This window comes from Podarcis cretensis, assembly GCF_951804945.1.
Source record: "Podarcis cretensis genome assembly, chromosome: 2".
NCBI classification, from domain to species: Eukaryota; Metazoa; Chordata; class Lepidosauria; order Squamata; family Lacertidae; genus Podarcis; species Podarcis cretensis.
In genome coordinates this window covers 109370416-109396973 of record NC_137171.1, presented here as the reverse complement: position 1 = coordinate 109396973, position 26558 = coordinate 109370416, and the positions used below count along the sequence as shown (strand labels likewise).

The 26558-nt window shown below is 42.4% G+C and overlaps 5 protein-coding genes across 5 annotated transcripts in view; all 5 read right to left on the bottom strand.

Moving 5' to 3' along the window:
* The window catches only part of LOC307209810 (uncharacterized protein), a gene marked incomplete at its 3' end in the record, with an annotated part of 89640 nt that overhangs the window by 41666 nt on the left and 21416 nt on the right, over positions 1 to 26558 (bottom strand). The gene's annotated exons all lie outside the window — the stretch shown is intronic.
* LOC307209813 (olfactory receptor 2AK2-like) lies at positions 1822 to 2720 on the bottom strand (the record flags this gene model as incomplete). The annotated part of the gene is made up of 1 exon (XM_079965175.1): positions 1822 to 2720. The coding sequence occupies exon 1, from the start codon at positions 2686 to 2688 to the stop codon at positions 1822 to 1824; it is 867 nt and encodes a 288-aa protein (XP_079821301.1). The 5' UTR covers positions 2689 to 2720.
* Positions 6224 to 7135, bottom strand: LOC307208959 (olfactory receptor 2AK2-like). The gene has a single exon (XM_079964017.1). It carries the CDS (start codon positions 7091 to 7093, stop codon positions 6227 to 6229), a length of 867 nt encoding a protein of 288 aa, XP_079820143.1. The 5' UTR covers positions 7094 to 7135; the 3' UTR covers positions 6224 to 6226.
* LOC307209812 (olfactory receptor 2AK2-like) lies at positions 10904 to 11991 on the bottom strand (the record flags this gene model as incomplete). Its single annotated transcript, XM_079965174.1, has 1 exon — positions 10904 to 11991. The coding sequence occupies one exon, from the start codon at positions 11989 to 11991 to the stop codon at positions 11125 to 11127; it is 867 nt and encodes a 288-aa protein (XP_079821300.1). The 3' UTR covers positions 10904 to 11124.
* Positions 18905 to 19820, bottom strand: LOC307209811 (olfactory receptor 2V1-like; the record flags this gene model as incomplete). The annotated part of the gene is made up of 1 exon (XM_079965173.1): positions 18905 to 19820. The coding sequence occupies exon 1, from the start codon at positions 19760 to 19762 to the stop codon at positions 18905 to 18907; it is 858 nt and encodes a 285-aa protein (XP_079821299.1). The 5' UTR covers positions 19763 to 19820.

Here is a 26558-nt window from a genome sequence, read left to right as displayed (position 1 = left end):
GTGGACCACAGGCTTAACATGCATCAACAGTGTGATGCAACAGCAAAAAAAGGATAATGCTATTCTCAGTTGCATTATTATTTCGAATCCCCACGGCGGGGTGAGCTCCCGTCTTTCGGTCCCTGCTCCTGCCCACCTAGCAGTTCGAAAGCACCTCTAAGTGCAAGTAGATAAATAGGTACCGCCTTATAGCGGGAACGTAAACAGCGTTTCCATGTGCTGCGCTGTGCTGGCTCGCCAGAGCAGCTTTGTCACGCTGGCCACGTGACCCGGAAGTGTCTGTGGACAGCGCTGGCTCCCGGCCTCTTAAGTGAGATGAGCGCACAACCCTAGAGTCGGACACGACTGGCCTGTACGAGCAGGGGTGCCTTTACCTTTTATTCTCAGCTGCATCAAGTCTAGTGTCCAGTGGGAAACACAATTTAAGAAGGATGTTGACAAGCTGGAATGTGTTTACAGGAGAGCAACCAAGATGATTAAGGGTCTGGAAAGTAAGCCTTACGAGGAATGCTTGAAGGAGCTGCGTATGTTTAGCCTGGAAAAGAGGAGACTGTGAGGAGATATGATAGCCATCTTCAAATATGTAAAGGGCTGTCACATGGAAGAGGGAGCATGCTTGTTTTCTCCTGCTCTTGAGGGTAGGACTTGAGGCAATGACTTCCAGTTGCAGAAAAGGAGATTCTGACTAAACATTCAGGAAAATGTTCTGACAGTAACAGCTGTTGGTCAGTGGAACAGTCTATCAGGAGAGTTGGTGGAGCTGGAAGCCCAGAATGTGCCCAGCTCCTTCACTGAAGGTTATTGCATATATATATATATATATATATATATATATATATATATATACACACACACACACATATAATGTATATGTATATGTATATGTATATGTATATGTGGTGGGATAATGAGCTGCTTGTGCGTTAAAGCTTGATCCCTCAGAGCTCACTCAGTGTAGTGAAGCCCTGCCTTGAGCGGAGCCCTTCAGCATGGCTCCGTCAGTCGCTGGTAGAATCTGACAGTGGGCGTTTGCGGAAACGTTTCCAACATAAAAGCTGTTTCACAGACATGCGTCTTCTGGATTCTCTGCGTGACAGTTTCCGGCGGGGGGTGGGGGTCCTTAAAGGGGGTTCTGATACCTCCTCACTGTTCTCACTGGAAGTATCCAAGAGCCTCCCCTCCGACTCCCTTTCCTTTGGAGCTCCTGCACCCCCCCTACTGGTTCCCTCTTCTGCTGAAGTGTCTCTCCTATTTTCCTGGAGCCTTCCCACCACCTGTTCTTCCGATGGCAGTTCCCTGACAGTATATATGTATATATATACAGTATGAATGTTGGGATTCATTTTTTGCTACCATCACAAATCATATAGTGGTAATGATGCAAATAGGACATTCAGGTATTGCAAAGTAGTTGTTCGAAACATTACGCATGTGTACCACCCCCACCTCCATACATATGACTTTCCCCAGAGAAAATAAATCTGAATTAAATGGGGAGGGTTGGGGAATACAGCCACACATTTCAATGCCAAGAACACCAAATGGGCACTGTTGAAAACCTGTGTTATTCATTTACTTAATTGATTCCATTTACGAATGATGCCCCATAACATATTTCCAAGTGGTTTTACAGAAAACAATGTGAACAATGACAACAAATAAGAACAATTTAAGTAAAGCAGACTCTGTTTCCAGATTCTGTTCACATGTGAGTAGCACCCATCCCACAATAATACATTCATCTGAAGCGGCCTTAGATAAATTTCAGCCCCTGGATAAATTTCAAAGAGATGGTACCTGCCATTCTGTTTCCTGCTGAAATCATTGACACATTGTGCATCTTGCAAAGAGCTTTCTCAGTGCTGCTAAGACGTCCCGGTTCCTCAGGCTGTATATGAAAGGGTTCATCATGGCAGGCGCAATGGTAAAAAACAAAGTGTTTATCATGGCCCTTTGTGCTGAATAGGAAGCGGCAGGTGTCATGTACATCAAAATGGCCGTAACGTAGAAGATCCCCACCACACACAGATGGGACAAGCAGGTCCCCAGGGCCTTGTGGCTTCTTCTAGAGGAACGTGCTCTGAGAACTTGAAGTAGGATGGCTATGTAGGAAGCCAGGATAATTGAGATGGGGATGACAAGGAACATGGAATTACCAAAGTATGCTGTTATATCATATGCCAAGTTGTCAGAACAGGACAACTGAACAAGGGCTGGGTAATCACACATGTAGTGTCTGATCACATTGGACTTGCAGTAGGGAAGTGGCAGTACATAAAGGGAACAGGCCAAGGCCTGCACAGAAGACCCAAACCAGGCAGCAACTGACATAATGTTGCAAATTTTCCTCCTCATGAGAACCGGATATTGCAGCGGCCTGCAGATAGCCACATACCTGTCATATGACATGGTCGCCAGGATGAAGCACTCTGCCCCTGCCATGTGCATTGTGACAGAAATCTGCACTACACAGCCATAGAGTGAAATGCTGTAGCTCTGGGTTACAAAATCCACCGTCATTTTGGGAACAATGCAGAGAACTTGGCAGAGGTCCATGAAGGCTAGTTGGCTAAGGAAAAAATACATTGGGGTCTGCAGACCAGAGTCTGTCTTGATCAGAAAAAGAAGGAGGCTGTTCCCCACCAGAGCTACTATGAACATGAAGAGGATCACACCAAGGAAAACCATAGGTGACCTTTGATGCTGAAGTCCAACCAGAAGGAACACGGTCCATGACATATTCCCTTCTCCCATTCCTCCTTCACTTGCCTGAAGGCTTAAGAAGAGGACTTGTGAGAAGTGGTGTGCCAAATTGTAGTCTTGAATCCACTGTACACATAACATAAACAACAAAAAGAGAACCGTTTTTAATAGAATGGATTGTGTCTAATGCTCCTCACACTTAGTTCTGCCTGTGCAACAAGACCTCTTCTCCTCTTCTCCACTCCAAGAGTCCCCAAAATATGTTTGGGGGGTTCCCAACCCTCCAGTTGAGATTTTGAGGGTTCAATGGGGCAGCTGGAGGGAAGAGGAAGTTCTACAGAATGCATGGAAGTCCATTTTGCAGGCAGAGCTTCAATGCTGGATACTGCCCAATATGTTAGAAATCTCTCTGGGTGCATCCAGATTCTCACTACAGTGGTACCTTGGTTTACAACCTTAATCTGTTCTGGAAGTCCGGTCTTAAACCAAAGGAGACTTTAACCAAGGCGTGCTTTCTGATGGAAAGTAAAGGAAAACGGATTAATCTATTCCAGACGATGAAAGCAACCCCTAAAACAGCAATTTGACATGAATTTTAGCACTGTATTTTGCTTGTGGGATTCAATGGCATAGCCGCAGCTTAGGTTTGCTCAGTTAATGTGGCTTGGGTGCTTTTGTGCTACCCCTGTCCCCCTCCCCCCACCACTAAAGGTGCAGAAAGGCTTGGGAAATGGTAAGATAATTCCTAAAAACCCAGCCAACCTTGTGTTTTAGAAGGGAAAGGGGAATAGGGTGTTTGAGGTTGATCCCGCCCCAACTTCTCCTTTCATATTGCTGATTGCTGGGACTTTTGCTTGGGACTTTTGCATCGTTGTTTCGCTGAAGCCCATTTCAGTTCTTTTTCAGTGGAAATGGGTCACTTGGGATCCAGATTCACCACTATAGGAGGGAAATCTCTAACATGCAACCACCGGAAGGACCATGTTCCTGTCCCTCCAGATCCATAGCACTACCCCTTTCTCAGCTTATCTGGAGCAGGTTTTTAAATTGTGGCCCGTTCTCAGGGACGATGGGTTCTATAGCTTCAACATCTGGATGGCATCAGGTTAGCGGCCCCTGCCTTACTCTAACCTATCCAGCAGGCTGTTATGGGTATGAAGGAAAGGGCAAACTCAATATTTTAAAAATGAATGCACAATAGTGGGTCATATTTCAAAGCTTTATCATGCTTTAGTGATACACAAAACTCCCCATTCTGCCCAAACTCAGTATAAGCACGAGAATGGAATACTCTGTTTGTAAATACTCCTGTTTAAATAAAGGATGTGGATGGAAGGTTTCTATGATATATCTAAAGAATACTAGCTCAGTTGCTTTAGAGCTACAAAACCATGAGTACTGTAATAAATTGTTTCCAGTAGAATGGTTTATCTAACGTACATTTTGAAGTGCCGCATAGGGAGAATGTGGGAATAAATAGTATGTGTAGTGCCAAGTCTCACTTTCAAATGAAATCTGGTTTATAAAAATATCTGTTTCTCATTTTTTAATCCCTTGACCTTTCCTGGAGGGTATGGCAGGACAGAAATTATCTAAAAGGAATATTCATACACTACACAAATACATACATTTTCCGGTTCCAAATTATATTTTTAGTTAACCATACGATGGCAAGGTTTTTAAGTACAAATAAATTGGTGTTATCATGAATCAGCATGAAGGACCATCATGTGGCATCCCATTTTAGTTCTACTCAGAGTAGATCTGTTGAAATTAATGGCCAGGACTAACTGATATCCAAGGGGCTATAGAGTTGGATGCAATACAGAATAACTATGACTTCTAAAAATGTTCAGAATTACATACCTGTGTCAACCGCTTCTGTTTACAACAGAAAGAAGGGTGGGGAAGTCTAGTTTCTTAAAATGAAAAATAATTCCCAAGGCTCCGTTGAAAAACTGCGATGCCTCTGTTGTGTTAAGTAGTTTTTACAATAATTACGATTGTTATAGCTCCCCAGTTTCAAAGGGGTGGCAATTCATCCTCTACCGCAAAAATGTTTTCCCTTCCATTCTTTAAGAAAAAGAGAAATGCCTTCTTAATTAATGAGAAACGTTCAGAATCTTTTTACTGTATAATCAAAAATAGGGGGGAGGAATGCCATGACCTATATTCATGGCTGCAGAATTACATGAGCCTTTACTTCCTTTAGACATGCTTGTTTTTTAAAATTCCAAAACTGAAACAAACCAATTCATGCTCCCTGATAAAGCAACGTGCATATCTCTGAAAATTTGCTTAGCTCCACTGACTCCCTGTTTCTAGAAGCAGGAAATATACCGTATATCTGCCTTTTGATTCTGAAACATTCAGACCAGAACCAGTATTTCTCACCTGGCACATCTCCAATCCAGCATTTCTACTCTCCATGGATAAATGCTCCGCCAGCTCCACCCTGAGGGAATCTGGCTCCCAAACCATTATTTTAATTGTTACCAAACTTCATTGCAGTTCAAATGTGAAAACTTCCTACCACTCACCATTTGAAGATGCTGAAGATGTATTCTTGCACAGTATGGATGGATGGATGTATTTTTGATTTCTATACCTCTTTATATTTTAATTAAAAACTGAAAGGGGTGTTCCACATATTAAATCAATAAAGCAATAAAGCAAAACCGGCGATGTTCTTCTGACCTCATGAGGAGCCTCTTAGTAGGTCTGGGTGAGTGTGGGCCCTGCCCCCTAAGCCAGTTGGAAAGGGCCTCTCCGGGAGCAGCCTTCACGCCTCACATTCAGACATATATGATAATATTGAGGATAACGAAGATGATGAATGTTCCTACGCATCTACTGGACAACAAAGCAGCAGAAGATTCGTCTGTTCCGTGCTCATATTCCGTGCACATATTGTATATGTCTATGTCTATGTCTATGTCTATGTCTATGTCTATGTCTATGTCTATGTCTATGTCTATGTCTATGTATATGTATATGTGTATATGTGTATATGTATATATATACAGTATGAATGTTGGGATTCATTTTTTGCTACCATCACAAATCATATAGTGGTAATGATGCAAATAGGACATTCAGGTATTGCAAAGTAGTTGTTCGAAACATTACGCATGTGTACCACCCCCACCTCCATACATATGACTTTCCCCAGAGAAAATAAATCTGAATTAAATGGGGAGGGTTGGGGAATACAGCCACACATTTCAATGCCAAGAACACCAAATGGGCACTGTTGAAAACCTGTGTTATTCATTTACTTAATTGATTCCATTTACGAATGATGCCCCATAACATATTTCCAAGTGGTTTTACAGAAAGCAATGTGAACAATGACAACAAATAAGAACAATTTAAGTAAAGCAGACTCTGTTTCCAGATTCTGTTCACACGTGAGTAGCACCCATCCCACAATAATACATTCATCTGAAGCGGCCTTAGATAAATTTCAGCCCCTGGATAAATTTCAAAGAGATGGTACCTGCCATTTTGTATCCTGCTGAAATCATTGACACATTGTGCATCTTGCAAAGAGCTTTCTCAGTGCTGCTAAGACGTCCCGGTTCCTCAGGCTGTATATGAAAGGGTTCATCATGGCAGGCACAATGGTAAAAAACAAAGTGTTTATCATGGCCCTTTGTGCTGAATAGGAAGCGGCCGGTGTCATGTAGGTCAAAATGGCCGTAACGAAGAAGATCCCAACCACACACAGATGGGAAAAGCAGGTCCCCAAGGCCTTGTGGCTTCTTCCAGAGGATTGTGCTCTGAAGACTTGAAGTAGGATGGCTATGTAGGAAGCCAGGATGACTGAGATGGGGATGACAAGGAACATGGAATTACCAAAGTATGCTGTTATATCATATGCCAAGTTGTCAGAACAGGACAGCTGAACAAGGGCTGGGTAATCACACATGTAGTGTCTGATCACATTGGACTTGCAGTAGGGAAGTGGCAGTACATAAAGGGAACAAGTGAAGGCCTGCACAGAAGACCCAAACCAGGCAGCAACTGACATGATGTTGCAAATTTTCCTCCTCATGAGAACCGGATATTGCAGTGGTCTGCAGATAGCCACATACCTATCATATGACATGGTCGCCAGGATGAAGCACTCTGCTCCTCCCATGAGCATTGTGACAGAAATCTGCACAAAACAACCATAGAGGGAAATGCTGTAGCTCTGGGTTATAAAATCCACCGTCATTTTGGGGACAATGCAGAGAACTTGGCAGAGGTCCATGAAGGCTAGTTGGCTGAGGAAAAAATACATTGGGGTCTGCAGACCAGAGTCTGTCTTGATCAGAAAAAGAAGGAGGCTGTTCCCTATCAGAGCTACTATGAACATGAAGAGGATCACACCAAGGAAAACCATAGGTGACCTTTGATGCTGAAGTCCAACCAGAAGGAACACAGTCAATGACATATTCCCTTCTCCCATTCCTCCTTCACTTGCCTGAAGGCTTAAGAAGAGGACTTGTGAGAAGTGGTGTGCCAAATTGTAGTCTTGAATCCACTGTACACATAACATAAACAACAAAAAGAGAGCAGTTTTTAATATAATGGATTGTGTCTAATGCTCCTCACACTTAGTTCTGCCTGTGCAACAAGACCTCTTCTCCTCTTCTCCACTCCAAGAGTCCCCAAAATATGTTTGGGGGGTTCCCAACCCTCCAGTTGAGATTTTAAGGATTCAGTGGGGCAGCTGGAGGGAAGAGGAAGTTCTACAGAATGCATGGAAGTCCATTTTGCAGGCAGAGCTTCAATGCTGGATACTGCCCAATAGCTCCAACATCTGGATGGCGTCAGGTTGGCGGCCCCTGCCTTACTCTAACCTATCCAGCAGGCTGTTATGGGTATAAAGGAAAGGGCAAACTCAATATTTTAAAAATGAATGCACAATAGTGGGTCATTTATCAAAGCTTTATCATGTTCTTATAGAGACAAAAAACTCCCCATCCTAACTAAACTCAGCCTGAGCATGAGAATGGAATACTCTGTTCGTAAATATTCCTGTTTGAAATGAAAGGACATGGATGGCAGGTGTTAAGCCCGGTGTCAGTGATACAGCTAAAGAATACCAATGCCAGGCTGTTGTACCTCAGTTGCTTTAGAGCTGCAAAACCATGAGTAGTGTAGTAAATTGTTTCTAGCAGAATATTTTATCTCATGTACATTTTGAAGCGCCACACAGGGAAAATGTGGGAATAAATAGTATGCGTCGTGCCAAGTCTCACTTTCAAATGAAATCTGGTTTATAAAATACCTGTTTCCTGGAGGGTATGGCAGGATAGAAAATAACTAAAAGGAATATACATAAGCTAAATAAATATATACATTTTCCTGTTTGAATATATATATATTTTATTTACCATAAGCTTGCAAGGTTCTTAAGTACAATTAAATTGGTGTTATCATGAATCAGCATGAAGGACCATCATGTGACAAAAGATTGCATCCCAATCTTTTAGTTCTACTCAGAGTAGATCTGTTGAAATGAATGGCCAGGACTAACTGCGGTCCATTGATTTCCAAGGGGCTACAAAGTTGGATACCATCCAGAATAACTATGACTTCTACAAATGTTCAGAATTACATACCTGTGCCAACCGCTTCTGTTTACAGCAGCAGGAAGGGAGAAAAGTTTAGTTTCTTAAAATGAAAATTAATTCCCAAGGCTCACTTGAAAAACTGTGATGCCTCTGTTGTGTTAATTAATTTTTTACAATAATAACTACTGTTTTACCCCACCCCACCCCAATTTCAAAGGGGTGGCAATTCATCCTCTACCGCAAAAATGATTTCCCATTCTTTGAGAAAAAGAGAAATGCCTTCTTTATTAATAAGGAATTTCACATTCAGGAATGCATGACCTATATTCAGGTCTGCAGAATTACATGAGCCTTTGCTTCATTTTGACATGCTTGATTTTTAAAATTCCAAAACCTAAACAATCCAATTCATGCTCCCTGATAAAGCAACGTGTATATCTCTGAAATTTCCTAACGTACATTTACAGCGAAATGTTTGCTTAGCTCCACTGACTCCCTGTTTCTAGAAGCAGGAAATATATATCTGCCTTTTGATTCTGAAACATTCCGACCAGAACCAGTATTTCTCACCTGGCACATCTCCAATCCAGCATTTCAACTCTCCATGGAAAAATGCTCCGCCAGCTCCACCCTGAGGGAATTTTGCTCCCAAACCATTATTTTAATTGTTACCAAACTTTGCTGCAGTTCAAAAGTGAAAACTTCCTACCACTCACCGTCTGAAGATGCCGAAGATGCATTCTTGGACAGTATATATGTATTTTTGATTTCTATACCTCTTTATATTTTAATTAAAAACTGAAAGGGGTGTTCCACATATTAAATCAATAAAGCAATAAAGCAAAACCGGCGATGTTCTTCTGACCTCATGAGGAGCCTCTTAGTAGGTCTGGGTGAGTGTGGGCCCTGCCCCCTAAGCCAGTTGGAAAGGGCCTCTCCGGGAGCAGCCTTCACGCCTCACATTCAGACATATATGATAATATTGAGGATAGTGAAGATGATGAATGCATCTACTGGACAACAAAGCAGCAGAAGATGCGTCTGTTCCGTGCTCAGGTTCTGCTTATGGGCTCCTCACAGACATGTGGTGGTGGGCACTGTGAGAACAGGATGCTCAGCTAAAAGGGCCTTTGGGCTGATCCAGAAGGACTCTCCTTGTGGTTTTATTGTAGGGGCAGACTATGGAGACACACACACACACAAACACCCCCCACTTGCATAGGCATGCACAGCATATTTCATTTGGGTGTGCCCCCAGGGATTTTATAAAAATTATTTCAGCAAAGGAAGAAGGGATGGGGAATGTCAAGACAAACAAACAGGGACACGGAAAGGGTAAAGAGACAAATGGTGGCCAGCAGAACATGGATGGAGATGAAGCTGGGGGACAAAAACTGACAGAGGCAGGAGGAAAAGGCTGGAATGGATCTGCAGGAGCCACTGCTGGAGTTAATCAGCACACTGCTGCTTCCAGAGACAAACACAGGCAGAAGCTGCAGAGCCAATTCAGATCCATTCCAGCCTTTCTCTTCTGCCTGCATCTCTCGCTGTCTGCTTTCCTTGGTCCCTGGGTTAGTGTTGGTGTTTTTCATTTTAGGGACAATATGGGACAAATGTACGGTTCTGGACTTAAGCAGGAAGCACCAGATGCACAAATAAAGGATGGGGGACACCTGGTTTACTAGCAGTACATGTGAAAAGGGTCTACAGGTCTTGGTGGACCACAGGCTTCACAAGCGTCAACAGTGTGATGCAACAGCAAAAAAAAGCTAATGCTATTCTCGGCTGCATCAACAGAAGTCTAGTGTCCAGATCAAGGGAAGTAATAGAAGCACTCTATTCTACCTTCGTCAGTCCACACCTGGAATACTGTGTCCAATTCTGGGAAACACAATTTAAGAAGGATGTTGACAAGCTGGAACGTGTTTACAGGAGAGCAACCAAGATGATTAAGGGTCTGGAAAGCATTCCTTACGAGAAATGCATGAAGGAGCTGCGTATGTTTAGCCTGGAAAAGGGGAGACTGAGAGGAGATATGATAGCCATCTTCAAATATGTAAAGGGCTGTCACATGGAAGAGGGAGCATGCTTGTTTTCTCCTGCTCTTGAGGGTAGGACTCGAGGCAATGACTTCCAGTTGCAGAAAAGGAGATTCTGACTAAACATTCAGGAAAACGTTCTGACAGTAACAGCTGTTGGTCAGTGGAAGAGTCTCTCAGGAGAGGTGGTGGAGCTGGCAGCCCAGAATATGCCCAGCTCTTTCACTGTAGGTTATATATTAGACAGGGAAAATGACCCTTAGAATTTATACAATGTTTTAGGGCATTCCAAACATTTCCAATTATGCATAATTCCAATAAAAGTTTCAGCAGTCATGAAATCAGGTTATTAAGGGGTTGTTCAAAACATTATGCACGCATTCACCCCCCCCCCCACACCCACAGACATACATATGATTTTCCCCAGAGAAAATAAATCTGAATTAAATGGGGAGGGTTGGGGGATACAGCCACACATTTCAATGCCAAGAACACCAAATGGGCACTGTTGAAAACCTGTGTTATTCATTTACCTAATTGATTCCATTTACGAATGATGCCCCATAACATATTTCCAAGTGGTTTTACAGTAAAACAACATGAACAATGACAACAACTAAAAACAATTTAATTAAAGAAGTCTCTGGTTTCCACACTCTGTTCACTCGTGAGTAGCAAGAATTCCACAATAATATGCTCATCTGAAGCACCCTTAGACAAATTTGGTATCTCTCACTTAAGTTCCCTCCAGTTAAATTTCAGCCCCTGGATAAATTCCAAAGGGAGAGTACCTGCCATTCTGTTTCCTGCTGAAATCATTGACACATTGTGCATCTTGCAAAGAGCTTTCTCAGTGCTGCTAAGACGTCCCGGTTCCTCAGGCTGTATATGAAAGGGTTCATCATGGCAGGCGCAATGGTAAAAAACAAAGTGTTTATCATGGCCCTTTGTGCTGAATAGGAAGCGGCAGGTGTCATGTAGGTCAAAATGGCCATAACGTAGAAGATCCCAACCACACACAGATGGGACAAGCAGGTCCCCAAGGCCTTGTGGCTTCTTCCAGAGGATTGTGCTCTGAAGACTTGAAGTAGGATGGCTATGTAGGAAGCCAGGATGACTGAGATGGGGATGAGAAAAACTAGGAAATCCCCAAAATATGTGACTTTATTGAAGGCAGAATTGTCAGAGCAGGACAACTGAACAAGGGCTGGATAATCACACATGTAATGGTTGATCACATTGGACTTGCAGTAGGGAAGTGGCAGTACATAAAGGGAACAGGTCAAGGCCTGCACAGAAGACCAAAACCAGGCAGCAACTGACATGATGTTGCAGATTTTGCTCCTCATGAGAACCGGATATTGTAACGGCCTGCAGATAGCCACATACCTGTCATATGACATGGTCACCAGGATGAGGCATTCTGCCCCACCCAAGAGCAGTATGACAGAGATCTGCACGACACAACCATAGAGTGAAATGCTGTAGCTCTGGGTTACAAAATTCACTGCCATTTTGGGGACAATGCAGAGAACTTGGCAGAGGTCCATGAAGGCTAGTTGGCTGAGGAAAAAATACATTGGGGTCTGCAGACCAGAGTCTGTCTTGATCAGAAAAAGAAGGAGGCTGTTCCCCACCAGAGCTACTATGAACATGAAGAGGATCACACCAAGGAAAACCATAGGTGACCTTTGATGCTGAAGTCCAACCAGAAGGAACACAGTCCATGACATTGAATTCCCCTCTCCCATCCCTCCTGCATTTGCCCAAATTTCACCTGTAGACTCAAGGAGAAGACTTGTGAGAAGTGATGTGCCAAATTGTAAGGTTGAATCCACTGTACACATAACATAAACAACAAAAAAGAGAGCAGTTTTTAACATAATGGATTGTGTCCAATGCTCTGCACACTTAGTTCTGCTGGTGCAATAAGACCTCCTCTTCTCTACTCCCCCCCATGAGTCCCCCAAAAATGTTTAGGGGTTCCCAACCCTCCAGCTGAGATTTTGAGGGTTCAGTGGGACAGCTGGAGGGAAGAGGAAGTTCTACTGAATGCATTAAAGTCCATATACTGCCCAATATGTTTATAGGTCTCTCTGGGTGCATCCAGATTCTCACTACTTTGCTTGTGGGATTCAATGGCATAGCAGCAAATTCGGGTTTCTCAGTTAATGTGGATTGGGTTCTTTTGTGCAACAAACCTATTCCTGCCCCCCCCACTGTCGCCCCCTCTGGGCAACAGAAGGTGGGGAAATGCATGGGAAAGTGTAATATAATGCAATCTCATTTAATTGGCTCTCAAAGTTGGATAAATGCTCAAGAAACAGGTGTCTTGAAAGTGCTCCAATCCTATTTTCATACATGTAAATCGCTTAGAAGCGTATTTTGATGTCAAGCGTTATATAAATATTACTGCTAATAACAAATGGGTAGGTAATTCAGTCAAATAACACATTTTCCTGACTGCAAGCAAATCCTTAGGAATGCAAATATTTCTGTTTCTACTCTTTTATTATTTATCCGGTCTGCTCCATATTTACACACTACCTGATTTCTGGTTCAACCAGGTGAATTTCTAAACTGGAGAATTTATTACTTGTCTCAACAATCATCTCCTTCAGTTTGGATCTATCTTTTCATCCTGTCTACGTTATGAATGTGCATGACGTTGGAAACAAAACAAAAGGCACCTCATTGCAGCAAAACACTGCAAGAAACTAAAGACAAATCACCATCTTGATGCAATCATGTGTATGACTGCAAAATAGTGACAACTATCAGAGCCTTTCAGTATTTGAAGAAGACAATAATCTTCACCATTCACAGAGCCTTAAAGTGCTCAAAGAGCTGGCCATGTCAGAAGTAAGTCCTATTGAATTCAATAAGGCTTACTCCCAGGGAAGTGGGGTTAGGATTGTAGCCTAACTCTGTCACCTTGGAATAGTGAGCCAGAATTAAAGATAGCACATGTACAGGAAGAATGCAATGATAATAAATGTTGCTTAATTTAATGGATATAAGGATGTAAGGCAAAGATGCCAGAATCTTATTCTGCTAGTCTATATGTCTTCATGACTGAACTCTTTGAAAACATTAGCAAAACATTCAAATGGATTTTATTACCCTGACATTAAAATGTACATTTCCAAACTTCCTAGAAAACACAGATTCTTACAGATTCTATACATTTTACATTTTATCAGATGCAAAATTCTGAAAATAGGTGTGTGGAGCTGTCACTGATATGGTCCAATCGAATCCAAATTGCTTTTTACTGATATGGTAAACAGTTATGTTTTCTCATTTTTCCAGTCTTAAATTCACTTCTCAACATTCCCACAGCTATTTGCAATTAATAATAATTTAAAAAATACTCAGGAAATTCAGGTGCCATTTAGTGCTAGTTTCTCCTAATAATACACATTTTTGCAAGCAATTGTCCTTACACATTGGTTGGGAAAAGATGAAGGACAGCGGTGTTTTAATTGGCATAGTGGTTTTGGAAGTGTGAATTCATTTTAATGCAAATGAAATAAAATGAAATGAAATAAACCCATCCCTAATTTGTATTTACCTTGCTCTCTTTTTAATCCCTTGGGCATTCCTGGAGGGTAAGGCAGGATAGAAATTAACTAAAATACACTAAATAAATAAATAAATAAATACACTTTCTTGTTTGATTATATTCTTGCATTAACCATATGCTTGCAAGGTTTCTGAGTAAAAATAAGTGAGTGTTATCATGAATTAACATGATGGACCATCACACTTCAAAAGATTGCATCCAGAGTAGCCCCATTGAAATTAATGGCCAGGACTAACTTAGGTCCATTAAATTCCATGGGGCTATGGAACTGGATGCAATCCAAAGTAACTATGACTTCTACAAAAGTTAAGAATTACATACCTGTGCCGACCGCTTCTGTTTACAACATCCAGAAGGGAGAAAAATTAGTTTCTTAAAATGAAATATCCGTTGAAAAACATTCATGCTTCTGTTGTGTTAATTAAATCTTTTTCAATCATTACTACTGCCATAGCTCCCCAAATTTAATGGGGTGACAACTCTTCTTCTACTGCAAAAATAATTTATCCTACATTCTATGTGAAAAAGAGATATGTCTTCTTCATTGATGAGAAAGGTTCACATTCATTTTACTGTATATTCAAAAGTAGCAGGGAGGAATGCCCTGACCTATATTCATGGCTGCAGAGCTACATGTGCCTTTGCTTTCCTTTAACATGCTTGATTTAAAAAATTCCAAACAATAAACAAAACCAATTCATACTCTCTTATAAAACAACATGCATACGTCAGAAAATATCCTAAGCTATGTTTACAGCAAAATGTTTGCTTAGCCCAACTGGCTCCCTGTTTCTAGTGACAGGAAAAAGATAGATGCCTTTTGATTTTGAAACATTCAAACCAGAACCAGTATTTCTCACCCGCCACATATCCAATCCAGTATTTCTCATCCCAATGGAGAAATGTTCAGCCAACTCCATCTTTAGGGAATTTGGCTCCGAGTCCAAGATTTTAATTGTTACCGAACTTTAATGCAGTTCAAAAGTGAAAACTTCACATCCCAAAGTTGCTGTAACTTTCTTGCACAGTATTTTATAATGTTGTTGTGGATGAGGATTAATGCTCCCACCCATCTACTGAACAATAAAAAAAGAAGAAGATTCAAATGTTCAGTGGTGAGGTCCTACTTATGGGCTCCTCACAGACATGGGGTGCTGGGCACTGTGAAAACAGGATGCCCAACTAAAAGGGCTGAGCCAGCAGGGTACTTCTTATGGTTTTGGGATGTGGACAGTGCTGTGGTCTAAACCATGGAGCCTCTTGGGCTTGCCGATTGGAAGGTTGGTGGTTTGAATCCCCACAACAGAGTGAGCTCCCATTGCTCTGTCCCAGCTCCTGCCAACCTAGCAGTTTGAAAGCACGCCAGTGCAAGGAGATAAATAGGTACCACTGTGGTGGGAAGGTAAACGGCATTTCTGTGTGGTCTGGTTTCCGTCACGGTGCCCTCTTGCGCCAAAAGCGGTTGAGTCATGCTGGCCACATGACCTGCAAAGCTCTCTGTGGACAAACGCCGGCTCCCTCAGCCTGAAAGCAAGACGAGCGCCACAACTCCATAGTCGTCTTTGACTGGACTTAACTGTCCAGGGGTCCTTTACCTTTTTACCTTTTACCTTTTTACTTTTGTGGCATTGGGCAGACTTGGAAGACTTGCAACCTACCTTTTAGGGGTTGCATGCCAGTGGTCGGTTGGGCCAAAACAACAGTTTGAATCATATCATTTTGAAGATGGAAGGGACCCCCAGGGTCATCTAGTCCAACGCCCTGCAATGCGGGAATCTCAGCTAAAGCATCCATGACAGATTACCATCCAAACTCTGCTTAAAAACCTACAAGGAAGGAGAGTCCATCACCTGTCGTGGGAGCCTGTTCCACTGCCAAACAGCTCTTATTGTCAGAAAGTTCTTTCTGATGTTAGTTGGAGTCTCCTTTTTGTAGCTTCGGATCCTACTCTCTGGAGCAAGAGGAAACAATCTGGTTCCTTCTTCCATGTGGCATCGCTTGACATATTTGAAGATGACTACCATATCTCCTCTCAGTCTCTGCTTTTCCAGACTAAACATACCCAGCTCCCCTCAACTGTCCCTCTTAAGGCTTTCTTATATTGTGGGTCTACTAAGACCCCTAGATCCCTTTGGCATATACTCCTGGCAAGCTAGGTGCCAACCATCTTATATTGGTACAGCTGACTCTTTCTGCCTAAGTGCAGAACCTTGCATTTGTCTCTTATGAAATTCAGTTGGGCCCGGTTCTCCAACCTATTAAGGTCATCTTGTATCCCGATTGTGTCTTCTACGGCATTAGCCACCCCTCCAAGTTTGGGGTCATCTACAAATTTGATGAGCATCCCCTCAATTCCTTCATCCAAGTCATTTACAAATATGTTGAACGACAACGGGCACAGGGAAAGCAGTGCAGCAAAGACAAAACTGCCCGGCCCCATGCCTAGAAAGCACAGGGCAAGCAGAAAACTGCTCAGACCCATGCTTTCTAGCAGTGGTGTAGCGTGGGTTGCCAGCCCTCAGGGTCTCACAGAGGGGTGGGGATGGAGACCCAGGGGGTCACAGCCACAGAGATAAGAAAAGAAGATTTGTTCTGTTGTCAGGAGAGGTCACTTCCTGGTTTGCATGGAGAAGCTGTTTTCAAAGGAGCCCAGCAATGGAAACATGCTTCCGTACGGAGGCAACACGGGGTGTTGAAATTTTGCGCCCCTAACAATTTTGCGACTGGGGCAACAGACTCTGTGCCCCCACCACAGTGTTACACCACTGCTTTCTGGGGATGGGACAAGCAGATATTTGGACAAGCCCTCAAATCCTCTGTGAATTTCTGAAGTCGTCCAAGTTGATGGTCGTCACTACATGTTGTGGTAGCGATTTCCACAGCATAACCCTGGGCTGTGTGAAGAAGGACTTTCCCCCGTCTGTCATGAATCATTCCACATTCAGTTTGGGTGGATGACCCACAGAGAGGGTTTTGCTATCCTTTCTCCCTTTGCTAATGCTAATGAATCCCCTGCTAATTGTGAATGTAGAATGACCATCCTACCCATCCAAATAAATAAGAATTACACTTACGAGGACAAGTTTTTGTGTCTCCATGTAAGCATCAATATTTATTGTTCCTACAGCATAGATGAAAAGAGAAATCTTGTCATTTCTTAGTGCTAGTTGCAGCAGACATTATGGAGAGTATGAAATTTCAGTCAAAAGTGGCTTCTGAGAAGAAGAGCATGGCGCTAGAGTTACACAGGCACATGCTCGCAAAAAATCTCTGAAAACTCTGGGCATTGGTAGGTGCACATGTGTAAGGAATAAAAATGCCGCCTTTTCATAAAATCATAAGAGGTCATAAGGCCTCAAACAGTTACAGCTTCTGAGTAGATGGCTGCAACAGCTAAGAAACCACAGACTCACTTAGAGGCTTATCTTTACTGGCTTGTGGTTAGAATGCCCCCAAAAAGGGCAGATTGCTGTTAGGCTATGGTTTATCGGGACACCTCAGCAAGCTTCGGCAGGGCATATCTCATGCATGCCTAAGGGGTGGTTGGGATGTGGCTTTATCACTTGAGTAGATGTGTGAAAGCATAGGAACACCCCGCCTTATTTGAGTAAAAGTAATTAGGAGTAATTCCTCCATTCTTAGGGAAATCAGCCCTGAGTGCTCACTGGAAGGACAGATCCTGAAGCTGAGGCTCCAATACTTTGGCCACCTCATGAGAAGAGAAGACTCCCTGGAAAAGACCCTAATGCTGGGAAAGATGGAGGGCACAAGGAGAAGGGGACGAGAGAGGACGAGATGGTTGGACAGTGTTCTCGAAGCTACCAGCATGAGTTTGACCAAACTGTGGGAAGCAGTGGAAAACAGGAGTGCCTGGTGTGCTCTGGTCCATGGGGTCATGAAGAGTCGGACACGACTAAATGACTAAACAACAACAACAATTAGGAGTGATGGTTCCTGGATTTAGAGGGATAGGAAACGTCAACAGGGGTGAGCCTCCAGCCAATGGAGGACAGGGAAGGAACTTGTGATAAACATTTGCGTTTTACTAAATGGTGGGTGTGCCTGTTTTTGGACACCCATCCTTGCCAATATGTATCTAGAAACATTTTGCTGCTTCACCAATTTTGTTCAGGTTTTATTTTAAGGGTCCCAGGACCCCAGTCTTCGGACCAGTGTTTCATTTCCAACAACATGGTAAGCAGCAAATTAGATATCATTAAATGATTGACTTCCCAACCAAGCTGAAAAAGGCTCAGAATGGTGCCCGCAAAGGCACTTCCCCACCCAAAGGTGAACCAAAAGGTCACCCAAAGCGTTCAAGTGTCAAGTGTGACACTTATCTAGACTTCAAACACTAGCACAGCAAAGGCACGGGAAACAAGGAAGGCACTGCAAATAAGGTGGGGGTGGAATAAAGAGGTGGAAACTGATCACATTGGTTTGGCTATTGCATGAGGTGGATTCTTCAGTGACCTGGGAGAAGAACTGGTGGAGGAAGACTGGAAGAAATTTAAGGATAATCTACAAAAATATTGTAAATTGTATGAATGTTAAGAAAGATGTAAGATTAGCAAAAACATGGCTTCAACAAACTAGTTATAAAGAATATAAATTTAAATTTAATTGGAAGACGAAAAGATAAATTTTGGATAAGTAACATTTTATGATTAAGTTTCAATAAGAGTATGTTAAATCCCAAAATTTGAGATATTAATATTGGAAAATTATACTATATGAATTAAACCAAGTTAATAATTTGCTGGTAAAATTTATGAGTTTAGAAAGCAGGAACAAGGGTTGTGAGGAAGTCCAAAGATGAGTATGAAATGTGGATATTGGAAAAGATTGTGTTATTATCTATGTATTTTATTGTTAAACTAAAATTTAATAAATATTATAAAATATATATATATATAAACAGACATTGCTTCTGTCCTTCTTCATAACCTTCCATTGTATTTCCGGGAGTGGATTTCGCTGGCTCCTCCAGAACCTGCCAATCTGTTTATCTAACAAATAATTTTAAGCACTGCACATTTTGCACAGAGTTTTCTCAATGCCGCCAACACGTCCCGGTTCCTCAGGCTGTATATAAAAGGGTTTGTTATGGCAGGGACCATGGTGCAAAAGGCTATGATAACCATGGACTTCTCTGGTGTATAGGAGGACGCAGGGGTCATGTACATCAAAATGGCTGATCCATAGAAGATCCCCACCACACACAAGTGGGACAAGCAGGTCCCCAGGGCTTTATGGCCACTTCCAGTGGTGTGTGCTCTGAGGACTTGAAGGAAAATGGCTATGTAGGAAGCCAGGATGACTGAGATGGGGATGAGAAAAACTAGGAAATCCCCAAAATATGTGACTTTATTGAAGGCAGAATTGTCAGAGCAGGACAACTGAACAAGGGCTGGATAATCACACATGTAATGCTTGATCACATTGGATTTGCAGTAGGGAAGAGGCAGAACATAAAGGGAACAGGTTAGGGCCTGCACAGAAGACCAACACCAGGCCGCTACTGACAGCAGATAGCAGATTTCCCCTCTCATGAGGATTGGATATTGCAAGGGCCTGCAAATAGCCACATACCTATCATAGGACATGATAGCCAGGATCAGGCATTCTGCTCCACCCAGTGTCAGTGTGACAGCAATCTGGATGACACACCCACAGAGTGAAGTGTCATATCTCTGGGTTACAAAATTCACTGTCATGGAAGGAACAATCGAGAGAACCTGGCAGAGGTCCATGAAGGCTAACTGGCTGAGGAAGAAGTACATTGGCGTCTTCAGGCCAGAGTCCATTCTCATTAGGAAAAGAAGGAGTCCGTTTCCCACCAGAGCTATTACAAACATGAAAAGCATCAGACCAAGAAAAACCCTGGGTGACCTCTGGTGCTGAAGCCCAACAAGAAGGAAAACCGTCCAGGATGTAATATTTCCTTCTCCCATTCCTCCTTCATTTGCCAGGATTTCACTTGAAAACACAAAGAAAAAGCATGTGGGAAACGCTGTTCATAATTGTAGAGTTACTGCTCATCCATCCTTTGCACAACATAAACAACAATGATAGAGCAGTTTAAAGTACAGTGTGTTAGAAGAATCTCTGAGAGCTTCCAGGTGGGATTTAGTCAGCTAGTTCAGGTTGTGGAATTAAAGAGGACCAACTTAGCACTGTTATGAAACAAACCCACTCTTTCCTTCACCCTAACGATGGGGAAATGCTCTTGAAAGTGCCACTTAACATTGCTCGAGGCAATGTTGTATAACCTCCCTGCAAAACAAATCAGAATGAATGCTGAGACCCGACCTGCCCGTGGACTGTCTTGCCAGAGTAGTGCATGATCTGGTTATCTCCCATTTGGACTACTGCAATGCGCTCTACGTGGGGCTACATTTGAAGTGACCCTCCCATCAGATGTCAAGGAGATAAACAACTATCTGACTTTTAGAAGACATCTGAAGGCAACCCTGTTTAGGGAAGTTTTTAAAGTTTGCTGTTTTGTTATGTTTTTAATATTCTGGCTGTGGAAACCCAACCAGATGGGTGGGGTATAAATAATAAATTATTATTATTATTATTATTATTATTATTATTATTATTATCACTCAACAAGTAGCAGATTTTGTAAAATCTCCTTGTGATCATTGTGCAAAGAAATCAGGAGAAATGCTCAATAGGCAGGACTTGGAAACTCTATTGTGCTCTTTTTGGTGCTTGCTAAAAAAAATTTGTTTTTGTTTAGACAAACCTATCTGGAATGCTGCTTCACCCTAACATCTGGACACATGGTCAACAGACCCTGGACACCTCCCACCAGAAATTCAATGATTTTCACCCCACAATCAACCTAACAATGAATCAATCTATGCAAGAAATACATTTTTTGGACACTACTATAAAAATACAGGATGGGCGCATAGACACCACCTTATACCGTAAACCAACTGACCGACAAACATATCTACATGCCTCTAGCTACCATCCCAAACATACCAAACAGTCCATTGTATATAGCCAGGCACTACGTTACAGCCGCATCTGTTCCAATTCTACAGACAGAGACTCTCACCTAAGAGATCTACAGCAAACCTTTTTAGAACTAAAATACCCAGCAGATGAAGTTAGACAACAGATCAACAGAGCCAGACTGATACCCAGAGAGAACTTGCTGCAAGACAGACCCAAAAAAGAAAATAACAGAACACCTCTAGTCATCACATACAGCTCCCAAGTTAAAACAGTACAACGCATCATCAGAGATCTACAACCTCTCCTGGACAATGACAGTTCTCTTTCTCAAGCTCTGGGAGGAAGACCTTTCATTGCCTACAGACAGCCACCCAATCTTAAACAACTCCTAACCCACAATAATACTACAACCAGACCTAACACGGACACTGGCACCAGAGCCTGCAATAAACCCAGATGCCAACTTTGCTGCCACATACACCCGGACAACACCATTACTGGCCCCAACAACATCACACATACCATCTCGGGACTATTTAATTGCTCATCGTCTAACATTGTGTATGCAATCAAATGCCAACAGTGTCCTTCAGCTCTCTATATTGGACAAACAGGCCAGACCTTACGCCAAAGAATAAACGGACATAAATCAGACATCAGGAATCACAAGACAGAGAAACCAGTAGGAGAACACTTCAATCTCCCAGGACATTCTATACAAGATCTCAAAGTAGCTGTTTTACTACAAAGGAATTTCAGAAATAGACTGGAAAGAGAAGCTGCTGAATTGCAACTTATCACCAAACTTAAAACCATGGAGAGTCCTGGTCTGAACAAAGACCTTGGATTCTTATCTCATTATACATGACAAAGCCATTTTTCACCTTCTCACCCCTTGCTTTTTCCTGTAAGACCTATTGCAGTCGTTAAGAGTCGTCAACAGGCTCATCACAGCTATCTGCCAATCACCCATTCCCACCACCCTTCTGAGTAATACCCCTCCCCACCTTCTGACTATATAGAAGGGTCTGGAAACTTCTGTTTCAGTGTATCTGAAGAAGTGTGCATGCACACGAAAGCTCATACCAAGAACTAACTTAGTTGGTCTTTAAGGTGCTACTGGAAGGAATTTTTTTTTGTTTTGGAATGCTGCTGTGTCTTTAGTTTATTGCTGGGTTTAATTTCCTCAGTGTTTTAATTGTTTTTACTAACTATTTCACTGGTTTATTCTTTTTGTAAACCTTGTTGATTTTGGGGGGGATTTTTCTTTGCAATTAAGTAGTATATAAATTTTATGAAATAAAGTTTGGTAACTATACGATGCTACCAGTAATATTTTAATAACCTTGAGCCACTTAGAAGTCTAGTTTGGAATTAAGGGTTATAAAAGCATCACTTATAATAATATATGGGCAGGCACGTCAGTCTTATAGCTTGTTTCCGTGACTGCAGCTATATTCTTAGGCATGAGAAGATTTCTCTAATAATAATAATAATAATAATAATAATAATAATTTATTTAAACCCCACCCTTCTGGCTGGGTTTCCCCAGCCACTCTGGGCGGCTCCCAACAAATATTAAAAACAAGATAAAACATCAAACATGCTACTCTATGATTATTTTACCTGATGTGCTCCATGCTTCCTCTCCGTCTGATTTCTGGTTTAACTAGGACAATATATTAAATTAACTTCCAAACAGAAGACTACAGTACAGGTATGCATGGTAGATAAAACACACAAGCACAATTTTGATGAGATCCTGTGTATAGTTGGTTGAATATTTTTTTAATGTAGTGGTTTATTATTATACAGATCCATACATGTGTTATACCGTTAGGAATGGGGAAATCTCTCTTCCCCACCAACCCCTACACTCTGGCCAGCTTTAAATTCACTTCTCCCCATTTCCACTAGACTTTGTAGTTTGTTTATTTTTAAAGGCCCAGTGAAATTTCAGCAGCATTCTAATGCGAATTTCTCCCAATACCCATCTTTGTGTATACAATTTTGCCTAATGCAAACATTTCTACAAGGCAATTTCTGGTAATATAATACATTCTCACTAATATATGCATTAACTCTAGTTTATGCATGTATGCAAACAGTATTTAACCAGAGAAGTGAACTGCAAAATTCAGATGTAGTGTGAAGTCAAAGGATGGCTGTGCTTTTGGTTTCTGAAGAGTGCGGAATAGGTAGATTTGCCTTTATGTGCAAACAGAATGTAAATTCTCCCCATCCCTGCATCCTATGAGACAAAAATGGTAATGATGCAAATGAATGTACAATGCCAGGACACGAACGCACACACTTTTTTTTTTTTTTTTGCAGTGTTTCATTAATGAATACATGTGAATGGGAAAGTTGGCTGGAGTGGCAGGCAAATCTATTTCCCATTTATTCTGTTTTGGAAAGATGACTGGGTCATTTGGAACTCCCAAATCCAGGAGGAATTTTGGAAGAGTTCCTCAAAGCCCTACCAACCCTGTGTTTTAGGGGGAGAAAGAGAGTGAAGTACATGAGATTAATCCAGCCCTAAGGCCCTCTTCTGAAACAGCCAATAGTTGGGATGTAAAGGTAAAGGTAAAGGGACCCCTGACCATTAGGTCCAGTCATGGACGACTCTGGAGTTGCAGGGCTCATCTCGCTTTATTGGCCGAGGGAGCTGGCGTACAGCTTCCGGGTCATGCGGCCAGCATGACTAAGCTGCTTCTGGCGAACCAGAGCAGCTCACGGAAACGCCATTTACCTTCTAGCCTATTTATCTACTTGCACTTTGACGTGCTTTCAAACTGCTAGGTTGGCAGGAGCTGGGACCGAACAACGGGAGCTCACCCCGTCGCAGGGATTCAATCCGCCGACCTTCTGATCGGCAAGTCCTAGGCTCTGTGGTTTAGACCACAGCGCCACCTGCGTCCCTAGTTGAGATGTAGCCTTTCGTAAAACGGCAGTGCCCTCTCTTCCAGAGGTTGTTGTAATAATAATAAATAATAATAACATTTTATTTATATCCCGCGCTCCCCAGCCGAAGCCGGGCTCAGAGCAGCTAACAACATTAAAATGATACAACATTCTAAAATCATTTCATTATAAAATCAATTCAAATCAGATTAATGGCAACCATTGGGCTAGAGTTGTGTGAGGATTGCCAAAGGATCAGGCTGTGCCCCGGCCAAAGGCCTGGTGGAAAAGCTCTGTCTTGCAGGCCCTGCGGAAAGATGTCAAGTCCTGCAGGGCTCTAGTCTCTTGTGACAGAGCGTTCCACCAGATTGGAGCCACAGCCGAAAAAGCCCGGGCTCAGTTGAGGCCAGCCTAACCTCTCTGTGGCCTGGGACCTCCAAGATGTTTTTGTTTGAAGACTGTAAGGTCCTCTGTGGGACATACCAGGAGAGGCGGTCCTGTAGGTATGAGGGTCCTAGGCCATGAAGGGCTTTAAAGGTTAAAACCAGCACCTTAAACCTGATCCTGTGCTCCACTGGGAGCCAGTGCAGCTGGTATAGCATCGGGTGAATGTGATCCCAGGAACTGTCCTCCAATTCCCATCATCTCTAGACAGCATGGCCAATGTTCACGGACAATGGAAGTTTGAGCCCCTACAACTTCTGGAAGCCATCATATTGGTTAACCTTAACCCTGCCGCACTCTGACCTACCTAGCAGCCTGTAGAGGTAAAGATAAAGGGACCCCTGACCATTAGGTCCAGTTGTGGACAACTCTGGGGTTGCGGCGCTCATCTCGCTTTATTGGCCCCCTCGGCTCACCCCATCGCGGGGATTCGAACCGCTGACCTTCTGATCGGCAAGTCCTAGGCTCTGTGCCACCCGCGTCCCATCTAGCAGCCTGTACAGGAGTATAAATGAAAGGTTGGACGAAAGAAGTAATGAATGAATGCCCCAAATGGATCATATTTCAAAGCTTTATAATGCTTTTACAGATACACAAAGCTCTGCATTCCGCCCAAACTCAGCCCAAGCATGAGAACGGAATACACTGTTCATAAACATTCCTGTACATACATACATTTTCTGATTCAATTTGCCCTTCTATGATAGACTTTTTGTGTATAAGAAAGTGGATGTTATCATGAATGAACATTGTGGAACATCAAATTACAAAAAAAATGCATCTGATGGTAGTCCTTCTCCAAGTTGACCCATTGTAATTACTGGACATGATTAATTTAGGTGTGTTAATTTCTCTGAGTAGGTTTTCTCTGAGTAGGACTAAGTTGGATACCACCCAAATAAAGTATGGCCTCTGCAAAAGTTAAGAATTACATACCTGCGTTGGCTGGTGCTGTTGAGTAGGAGAGGAAAGTGTAGGCTTTAAAAAATGGAATTTAGTTGCAAATGCTCCTTTGAAACATTTTGTTGCTCCTGCTGAATTAATTCAATATTGTTCCTCATTCTCTTTGGCTGATCAAACTATGCGCTGTGATCCAATTAAAATGGGTTACGAGTCAACTCTTCTTCTACTTCAAAAATGCTTTGCACTACATTCTTCGGGGGGGGGGGGAGACCTGTCATTTTAAATTAATGAGATACACTGAAAATATTTTTATATTCAAAAGCAGAGGGTGGATGTCATCGCTATAGAGGTACTTATGCCTTTGCTTCCTTTTGACATACTTAAGTTTTTGAATTCTAAACCCTAAACAAAACCAATTCATACTCCCTGAAAAAGCAACATTTCCTAACTTACATTTACAGCGAAATGTTTGCTTAGCCCCACTGGCTCCCTGTTTCTAGAGGCAGGAAAAAGATAGATGCCTTAAAATTTTGAAACATTCAAACCTGGACCTGTATTTCTTACCCGCCACATATACAATTTCTAATCTCTATGGAGAAATGTTCAGCCAACTCCATCTTTAGGGAATTTGGTTCCAAATCCAAGATTTTAATTGTTACCAAACTTTAATGCAGTTCAAAAGTGAAAACTTCCTACAACTCACATTCCAAAGTTCCAACTCACAGTCTGAAAATGCTGTCATTTTCCTGGACTGTATTTGATAATATTTTGTTTTATTTAGTTTGTTAGTTAGTTATTGAATTTATATACTGCCCCACACCCGGGGGTCTCAGGGCAGTTCACAGAATAAAATCCAGATATAAAACCACAAAATACCTAATAAAAATAAAAACAACACTCCCCCCCCCCCAACACACACACAAAAAAACAAATTTTAAAAGGGCATAGGATGTAAATCAGATCAACCAAATGCCTGGTTAAAAAGGAACATTTTTGCCTGGTGCCTAAAGGTGTGTAGTGAAGGCGCCAGGCGAACTTCCCTGGGGAGAGCATTCCACAGATGGGGAGCCACTGCAGAGAAGGCCCTGTTCTCCTGTTGCCACCCTCCAGACCTCTCAAGGAGGAGGCACACAAAGAAGGGCCTCAGAAGATGATATCAGGGTCCGGGTAGGTTCATATGGAAAGAGGCAGTCCCTGAGGTATTGCGGTCCTGAGCCATTTAAGGCTTTATGGGTCAAAACCAGCACTTTGAATTGGGCCCAGAAACTAATTGGTAGCCAGTGCAGTCAGACCAGGATCAGTGTAATATGCTCAAACCGTCTTGCTCCAGTGAGCAACCTGACTACTGAATTCTGCATTAGCTCAAGTTTCCGATCCGTCTTCAGAGGCAGCCCTGCATATGACACATTGCAGTAATCTAACCTTGAGTGTAGCAGC

Excerpts from the sequence above, each read along its gene's own strand:
- LOC307208959 (XM_079964017.1), bottom strand. The coding sequence starts at position 7,093 with ATGGTTTTCCTTGGTGTGATCCTCTTCATGTTCATAGTAGCTCTGATA.